Source organism: Alligator sinensis, unplaced genomic scaffold (assembly GCF_000455745.1).
Source record: "Alligator sinensis unplaced genomic scaffold, ASM45574v1 scaffold428_1, whole genome shotgun sequence".
NCBI lineage: Eukaryota > Metazoa > Chordata > Crocodylia > Alligatoridae > Alligator > Alligator sinensis.
Window position 1 is genome coordinate 2,031,230 of NW_005841919.1, and position 9,775 is coordinate 2,041,004.

Below are 9,775 nucleotides of genomic sequence, written 5' to 3' on the forward strand. Positions count from 1 at the left end.
GGAGATGTTCGTCCAAGGCGGCCGCCGCCACCGGGGGGAGGGTGGCGCGGATGTCACGCAGGAGATGACCCATGGTGCGGACGGAGCGCACGCCCAGCCGTGCGGCCAGTGCCTCGGGCAAGAGCCAGGCTGACCGAGCGGGGTCCAGGAGATGGTGCAGGCGGAGGACACGCGCCTGCACCAGAGAAAGGACACGCGCCTGCACCAAAGAAAGAAAGAAAGAAAGAAAGCTTATTTCCCCATTTGTTTCAGCATTGAGATGCATTTCCTGTGCCCTGTGCCCAAATCTATGTGATAAGATTATCAAGATGCTACTGCCCATTTGACTATAATTTTATTTACTTTTTAAAAAAATGATTACCACCAAAGCATTGTGGGAGCCCTTGTTAAGGATCCAGATGCTAGCTATTGTATAAAACACAGAACAAAGACACTGTCCCTGCCCCAAAGAACTTACAATCTAGACATCATAAAATATAACAGATGGACAGAGAGAAGAGTACAACAAAACAGTAAGACAATATTGATAAAACATGATATATCATGGTATCGGTAAAACCAGCAGCCTAACCATTGTCAAATTTTAGACATCACACCAAAGTACATTTATGAATAGATTTGAAAAAAAGTGAGGTAGCTTGGCAAATGTTTGAGATCTGCATGTCTGAAGGGAAGCCTGGGAGAATGAGATGACTGGTAAGGTGGGAATAGAATGTGAAGGTTCCTGAACAAAATGACAAATGGCTGATATTCAATACAATGGTGAAAGAGAAATCAGTGAAGAGTAGCAAAATGTTAAAACTAGTTAACTGCTTTTGATGACAACAGTAATATTTGTTGCAAAAGCAGTTCAGGCCAAGCTGTGATCAGTGTTTTTTTGGTGTGCAAAGGACAGCCACAATTCCATCCATGCAATACTTGGACGCAGGCCTGAATAATCTAATGCTCCAACTTGTCCTCCACACCACAAAAATCGGGGATTGGTAGAGTGCACACATTTACCCACAAGTCAACTCTCAAGTATTTGGAAAAATGCAGCATGCACTCCCCTCAAATGCGATGGCGACCGCCACATGACGTAACCCCCAAATCAGATATTCTGCTTCTAATACAGATTTACCAGTACACAGCCTCTCAGCACTTTGAACAATGGTAGGTTTAATTCCACACTGAAGCTCTTAGTGCTGAGTCTCCACCATATAGGGCAGCATATAGCACAATAATCCCACATATTAAAACAAAAAACCCTTTTGTTTTTCATCTCAAGTCTGTGTGTCCTAGGAAGACATTGAAAGTTATGCAGAATGAGGGTTTAAGAAATTTGAATGACTTGAAACAAAATCTTTTTAGAGGTTTACAGTGGTCAGTTACAAACTTCATTGCACCCACCAGTATCTATAATGCAACAGTGAAGTGTAATGGTTCGGTCTGCAACCAATTTTCATTAGCAAGAGCAAATCAAAACAATATAGACTGATGGCTATTTAGTGCAAAATGTGTCATTGTTTTGGGGTTGTATTGATATTAAGAAAAATCAAAAGGTAATAAGAAACAAAGCACAAAGGCTTTTTCTTAATAAACTTTAATATTCTTTGAAGATCCATTTATCTGGATAAAAACACAGATTACAAGAAAATGCACTATTGCAAAAATGCTACATGAAGAAGCGCAGTAGTGCTGGCGATATTTGAGTGATAAGACTGTTTAGAATTGTTCACCAGAGACTACGCCCAGGACAGAATCTTGGTGCAACTAAGAATGTTTGCCACTGGTAAATTTCATCTTTTTGAAAAAATATTTGTCTTACAGAAAGTACACCACTATATAAATATTCAAATGTAAAATATTTGCATGTCAAAAATATTTGAGGTGTGAATACTCAATTTACCTTAAATCAGCATGACAATGAATTTGAGCAAAGCACGTTTTGGCCATTGTCTCATTACTTTTAGTGGAAATTTTCTAAGAATCACTCCGAAGTGCTAACATATTTATGTTTAACATTAATCAGAATAAGGTAATTTTGTCAAATACGAAATTGTTGACTTCCTGTTGATGACAGCTTACTCCTCTTGACACTTAACACAGATGTATCCAGTATGTATCCATTGTGAAGGAACATAGATAGGCTCCTGATACCAAGAAATTACTTAAAAACAAAACAAAAAAATCCTGAACCAATGTAGTTCTTAAACTTCACTGTCAAATCAGTGACAGAAATGTATATCATAATAAAAAGTAAGATGACTTCCTAAGGGAATCTTCCAGATTCTCAGGTACTATATTTTCTACACACTCCTCTAACATTCCTGTCAAGTATAGAATAGAGTGCTCAAGAAGGGACCGATTTGCAACTTTAACATATTGCATTAATTGTTGGATTACTGCAATAAATGCACATATTTTCCCCTCACAATCCAGAAAAGAACATTGCATCTAAGCATGATTCAGCACTACTTAAAGCTTCATATTACTGTTCTGTATATTTTTGTTAAGACATCTATAGATAGATATATATATATCTATAGATATATATCTATATCTACATATATATCTATATCTATATATCTATATCTATATATATATATCTATATATATATATATATAAAAAACCCCACCACTGGGAGAGGATTGGGCGGAGAAGGGGGCGGGGAGGAAAGAACACTTCCTATATATAAAAATACCAGAATTTGTTCAACTTGATTTGGTGGTTTTTGTTTGGCTAGATTCTTGCAAAGAAATTACCTTTTTTCTTTGACTGTTTAATACTATATGGATCTTCTCCTATAGGCAATATTCTGTCCATGTTGACTGAACATTTTAGAGAGTTATTACCATAAAAAAAATATTGTTGACTCCTTTTCAAAAAAGGTAAAGATACATCTTATGCAATGGTGTAAGCTTATAGTAGAGTTTTGATTGTAAAAATAATTAGATCTTCCAGCTCTTTAGCTAAGGAGCATTTCACAGCAATTCTTATACTACGTTCTTGTTGTTTCTGTGCAAACAGCAACTAAGCTCCCCCCACCCCACCCCTCCTTCAGGCCAAGTAAAACCCATTTTATTCAAGAACTGTACTTCAATTTAAAATGTTGACCATTAGAGATACAGGAAAATCTGGTTGTGATTTAGGACAACTTTATTCCTCTTATCCATACCTCAACTGGCAATGTTAAGTGCTCTTACCACCTAACTAATGACTTTTTTTAGCAGTTCAGTTCATGAAATGTTGACTGCCAGCGCCACAGAATGTTCAATGGAGCCCCTGAAGGTACTGTGTAAATTCTTGGAAGAGGAAATATTTTTCTTGATTTAACAGTAACTGTACAATATTACAAACTCAAACACATGAAAAAAATAATAATCAGGAAATAGAAAATGTACAACAGCTTTGGTGTTATACAAAATAATAAAAAAGACTGACAGTAAAGTACATCATTCATTAGGTTCTTACCACAGCCACTTCACTGTGGGCTCAAGTTACATGCTCCTTTCTATATTCTTGTGTGGCCTTTGCAGCCAAGGGGGAAAAAAAACCAGACCATATTACTGTAGTAAGAACTTCATGAACACCATAAAATAAGCTTTATATGTTATAAAAACATCTTGCCTCTTCGCACTATTGCTTTGTGGCACATTGTCAACAGAACAGCAGTCCAAAGTAAAGTGACAACTAGATTTAATAAATTAATATACTTTTTTTTTTTTTTTTAAAGATGTACAATGCACATTCTTTTTAATCCAAGGTTTTAGGGTGTCAGGATACTTCTATTTACACATTTACAGACCTCAGACAGCACTGATAACATCAGAAAATGCAGGTAAAGGAGCAGACCCTTAACTGCTATCTGGATGCTACAAAGAGAAGCCAAAAATAAAAACACTGCTGAGAGGATCAGAAAGATATCCAAATATTGAAGAAAAGTCTATGAAAAAGGACATGTAAAGGCAAAGGGAAGGTCAAGATGTTTAATATGACCATTCTATTCTTGTGAAGATTGAGGTGGTGTTGTTGATGTGCCTTGTTTACCAGCTTTTCGCTCATAATTCACAAGCCGTTGCCCCACAAGGTACCTAGGATTATAATAAAAACAATGAATAGCTAGCAAAACACAGTACAATTTAATAATATCAACATAAATGCATTCTTCTCGGCTTTCTGTCTTCTAATATAGCAAAAATACCTATTGTTTCCTAAAATCCCCTCACCAGTTCTCTTCCATGTCATTTGATGAAGTAATCAAATTCAAGCTCTTTTTTCTCATCTTCTGCATCCAACTGTCAGCCCCTAGGCTCCCATCTGGCCACTGTTTCTCCCCATTGCTCCCTCTGAAGCAACAGTTAGGGGCTCCAGGCTCACCCTCCTTCTGGCTATCCCTTCCCATCCCTGCCCTAGGGGGGTAAGGTAGGCTGGGGCAGTACAGCGCAGTGCAGCTTGCAATCCTGAGGGATCCTGAGTGGCAGAGTACAGTGCGGAAGCTTGTAGCTGGGAAGTTAAGGATGAGAGGTGAAGCAAAGGGGAAGAAGCAGGGTGGGGAGGATGTAAATGCAGTGCAGCAGGGAGGTGTCTAGGAGTGTGGTACAGTAAAGGGGCATGCAACTGCCACAACCCATGGCCCTGCTTGCGCAGCCCCTGCTAGTGTGGCCTGTTCTACACAGTTCAGGATTAAAAAGCAGGCACTACAGGTTTGTATCCAAGGACCCCCACTTTTGGAGTTAGAATTTCCACCTTTTTTTCTTTTAATGAAAAAAATTCAGACCCTGTTGGGTAGATCACATTTTAAGCATTTCCTCAGAACACTTGCAACAGCCTGCAGAAAGCCTGTCCAAAGAGGTACAATCTCATGTGAAATGGGGGGAATGCTAATTCCAAAATCCAAAGTTCTGTGAGGCCCTGCAGTACCGTAGCTAATCATGGCCATGTACAGATGTTCAGTTTCTACCAGGAAAGTTGCTACTCTCCCAGTAGAAAATGAGGGAAGTACAAGCATTTGGTTCAATTTCTCCTGCAGAAAACATGCCTGATTTTGGTAAAAAAAGAGCTTCCTCATTCAGCAAGGAGGATTCTGCCTGCAAGAGAGTTGGTTGGACACTTCCGTGCCACTCCACTCACCCTGGAGCCAAGACAAGTCCAGCAGTGGAAAGATGCTCTCTGTACTTCCCTGTCATCCTGAGCTACAGAAGAAGTGGGGAACCACAGCAGCTTGACTCCTTCTGGACTTGGGAGGAGTCAGAGGGCTGGGGAATGCTCTCTGCACAAACCCCAGACTGGCGACATCCAATCTGGGGAACAAGTTGGGAGCATCGACTTTTTGCTCCCTGCCAGAAACCAGGAGGGGAGGAGAGGAATAGCTACCCAGTGCTCCTTGCTCATTCCCCAGACCAGGGAATCCGAGTTAACAGACGGCATGCCCTCTTTAAACAGGTACATGTTGCTGGGAGGGGAAATTTCTCCCATCTCCAGCTGCACGTGACCATTTTGACACATACAGATGGTCAGGCTCCCTCATTCCCAGCTGCATGCCCTTGGTGCCTCTTTAAATGGGCATGCACCAGGGGATTGGGGAAGTCCTCCAGCTGTACTTGTGGAAGGCACCGAGTCCGACAGCAGGGAGCCATTCCCCAGGGTCAGGCCTACAAGTACTTAGGGAAATTTAAAAAGGGGTATGCATTCGCCCAGGACTCCCAGCTACCTGCTCACTTTTTAAAGGTCCAAGGTGACCTGAGGCCAACAGCAGATGTTAGGTTCATAGTACCCTGCATTTTTTTAAAATATACCCTCTCTGGGGAACAGGTGGGGGTAGTACCCCACTACTCCCTCCCTTCATAGAAACCAAGAGGGGAGGGACCAGCAGCCAATGCTGCCAGTGCCTTCCCCATACCAGGGTGACCCATGTGGTATACACTCCCCAGAACAGGGAAGGCACAGGGAGCAAGGGTGGCAGCAGTCTGGAAGACATGTAAGTTCCCTCTTCTAGAAAGCTATCTAGCAGTGGACATGTCCCAGATTTTGTCTGTTTATACCCTGTGTATTAGGAGAAGAGTGTAGTGGGTTAAGCCTGAGGACCTCCACAAATATACTGGGCTCCTGGGTAGACAAAACCTCCTTGCTGTTACTGGTTTTACTTAGATTTGAGGACTAGCCCAGGGCAGGTGGTGGCTCAGCTCTGGCTTCTGCCCAAGCCAAAGCTGGAGCTGTGCTACTGCCTGACCTGTGCCAGGGTAGGCTGTACACCAGGAATGGGCATGCAGGGAGCACGGCGGAGACCCACAGTATACAGCTTGGAGGAAAACACAGGGAGACCATTCTCCCCCTTCTCCTCCCCCCTGCTGCTTGCTGCTGCTTAACTTCAGCCCCAGCCCTACCACTGCTGACTACCTCAGAGCTTTCACCCAGAAACTAAGCAGCAGGGAGTTGCAGGGGGCAGGCAGAGCAGGAGGGCAAGTGGCAGGTTAACAGGGACAGGCAGCAGGAGTGTAGGCACATGCACAAGGGAAGTAGGAAGCAGTCAGGGAAGGAGGTCTGGCCCCTTGTCCCCCACCGCTGCTTTGGGAGAATTAATTTATGATCCTCCAATAATTAGATTCTATACATAGAAAATTATAAATATGTATAAAATCTAATTATTGTGGGGCTGTCTTAAATTCAAAGTCATCTTGGATTCAGGTAAATACAGTAGGTTACCTCACTTTGAGACGGAAATGACCTTGCATTAGCTATGGGGTAAGAACACGCACACAGGCAGTTACTGCCATAGAGTAGCTGATGTGGCTTTGCAGCATACCACTAATAACCTGTTTGCATATCCATGTCCTCAGTTTCACGCTGCCTATAAAAAATAGCCCCATGTGTGGAATAACCTTCTACCAATTCTCACTTAACACCCACAATCTTTCATTCTCTTCCATGTTTCTTCTTCTTCATTTCCTTTTTCCCATATTGTCATCCTGTATATTTATTTTAGATATTTACAAGTATAAGATGTGCTTGCTGTTAAAGTTTGTATTATATGGATAATTTACTTCAACAAAATACATTTAAAAATTATGATGCGCTATAAATAATCAGCCATTAAAGTAATATGCTATTATGTTGCACATGTTCTTTTTTCTACAGTGGTGTTGGGTTGTAAAATAAGTTTACTTATAGATAGAGTATACTCTACTTTTCAGGTGATCATGGAACAGTTACAATCTTTAACCCAGTGGAAATGTGCCAGATTTAAACAGGCTATTTTGCCCTATAGAGTTTTCAATCATATATGATAAATCTGTGAAAGTAAATCTGGAACCAGGTCTGCTTAAACTGGTGGACCTGGAAGGATAAGATTCCCATCAAAACCACCACCATACGTAACAAAGGATAAATCTGATGCTGTACCAGGTTCTGCATTTCAGCAGTAACACCTCTTTTCAATCACAGAATAAATGCAACCTGAGCTGCACTGCCCTACACCACTCTACCACACTATACTTACACCATGATACAAGGGACACCTTTCAAGGCAAAATGGTTGTTCAGTCACCAAATTTATCCAAGTCTTAGGCTTTTTTAATGATGCTGTGAACAAGGGTACCATTCTCACACATTTTTTTGTGAAACATATATGTTTTACTAGTAAAGTGGCAAAAAACTTTACCAAATGAACCACTATATTTTAGTGAACTGGATCACTACCAACTGAGAATATATTTGAACTGCTAATCAATAATATGTTAAACATTTTCAAGTTATCCAGTCCCTTAGTGACAATGTATTTGCAGTGAGCTAGTCTTGCACTTCTGCCAGGCACCTAAACATATTGGGATTTGCAGCTAATTATCTGTTTCCTGATCACTTCTTTAACATGTCATTACATCAGTTTGGACCAAGTATTTCTTACACTTCTAAATACTTTCCAATATATACACACTCAAGTAAGACCGCTAAGAACAGAAATTAAGAATTCTGAACAGGGACTAAGACTGCATTGAAAAATGCCATGAAAAGTTTTCAGGGTGCAATACCCCCTCTTCAGAATACCAGAGTACATGAGAGGAGGAGGGAACCAGAAAAAGTTCTCTTAAAGTAACCTTCACAGCTCCACATACAATCTAATTTTGTGCATCACCCAATAAGCAGTTCATAATAATAATTTAAACTTTTATCTTGAAACTGTCATCACCCAGCTCCAAGCCGTCTTTCTGATTTATATTCTTACACTTACAAACTTAAAACTCCACACAAATCAAACACTAAATCTGAGTTTATGAAGAACATAAAAATGAAAACCTAAATCAAATGGTGGCATTAAAAGAGCAATAAAACAAAAGACTTTGTCTACTAATTTTTAGTTCCAACCTTCCAATATTTCTGAACTGTATATGCTCCACAGTTGTATCCAAAGATGAACTCATGACAGGTGGATTATACTTTTGCTGTAATATTTCTGCTTTAAATGTGTTTATAATGTAGTAATTTAGCATGCCTCAGTTTCCCTAGGTGGCCTCTACATGAGGGAAAGAAGGGTTAATAGAGTCCTTACTAAAATCGAATGCTGCCTATATGCTGGACAAGACATCTCAGGTTCAGATTAACAAGCATCCCTTGACAGAGGACACCCCTTCTCCCTCCCACTGCCCTGGAAGTATAAAGGGAAAAGGGAGAAATTAGCATGAAACAACAAAAAAGTAAAAAGAAGGGTCTGAAAAAGAAGTCCATCAGAGTGAAGAGACTGGGCAGCTGAGATAACTTTTGGGTGCTCCGGGTTGTATAGGCTGGATGGGGAACAGAGGCACTAGTTAACCCTTTGGAGGGCAGAAAGGACTTGGTTTTCTGGACTGCAATTTGCCCAATAGAGGATTTTGTTGAAGAGGAGCTGTTTGCTTTGCTGCGTAGGATTCAGAGTGAACTGGAAGGTACCTTGAGAGAGGGGCACAGATAATCAGGGGTTGTCAGATTGAATGTCCAGGTCTCACTCCACTCTGAAAGCCACTCTTGGGCTGGCTACAGGGGCTACTCACTGAAACTAGACAAAGCCAAGGGTCCTGAACAAGCACTCCCTGGGGAAATCCATGATACACTGGAGTTGCTGACAGTCATTGCAATTCATGGTAACCTGTTTGCATTATGTAGCTCCTTGTTTTTACCTCTCAGTAACTAGTCTGCAGCCAATTCCTTAGCAAAATGATCCTCCCATAAAGGAGGGGAATAGGCTAGATGACCTCTTCAGGCCCTTTCCAGATTTACCATATTCACTCTATTAGAAGACAGCCCCCCCATCCCCCCCCAAGTTTAATACAGAACCAAGGGTTCCCCCCCCCATCTTAGAATCAAGGATAAGACTGGGGAGGGGGGAGAGGGCAAGCAGCTGCTGTGGCTCCAGCCCTAACCCCTCTGCACCACCTACCATCCCTCCCCTGCAGCCTCAAGGCCCTGCTGTCCCAACCTGCCCACCTCCAACCACATGCTGCTTCTCCTCCTCACCTTTGCATCACGCCAGTAGTCTCCATCCTCACTGCAGCCTGAAGCTTGGAGCATGGCTACAGCCTGACCCTGTGTCAGAGGTGTCAGGTCCACACCACTGCTACAGGACCAGGTCGGAGCTCTGCCCAGTGCACCCAGGCTGCACCAGGGACAGACCCTGCTGGCACAGTCTTTGGGAGATGGGGGCAGAAGCAGTATGGAACGGAGAAGAGGGGATAGAAAGGGGAAAAGAGAGCAGGGGCCTGAGTCTGCAGAAGGCAAGTACGGGGGGGAGGGGGGGGGCACGCCCGCACAGGGGCGGCGGGGCAA

General features: G+C 42.1%; 1 protein-coding gene across 1 annotated transcript in view; it reads right to left on the reverse strand.

Moving 5' to 3' along the window:
* Positions 1 to 3,696: 3,696 nt before the first annotated feature.
* Positions 3,697 to 9,775, reverse strand: part of MARCH6 (membrane associated ring-CH-type finger 6) — a 95,065-nt gene continuing 88,986 nt past the window's right edge. The window contains exon 26 of the mRNA XM_025198302.1: positions 3,697 to 4,074. Coding sequence (XP_025054087.1) covers positions 3,984 to 4,074 — 91 coding nt within the window. The 3' untranslated portion in view covers positions 3,697 to 3,983. The remainder of the gene's footprint in view (positions 4,075 to 9,775) is intronic.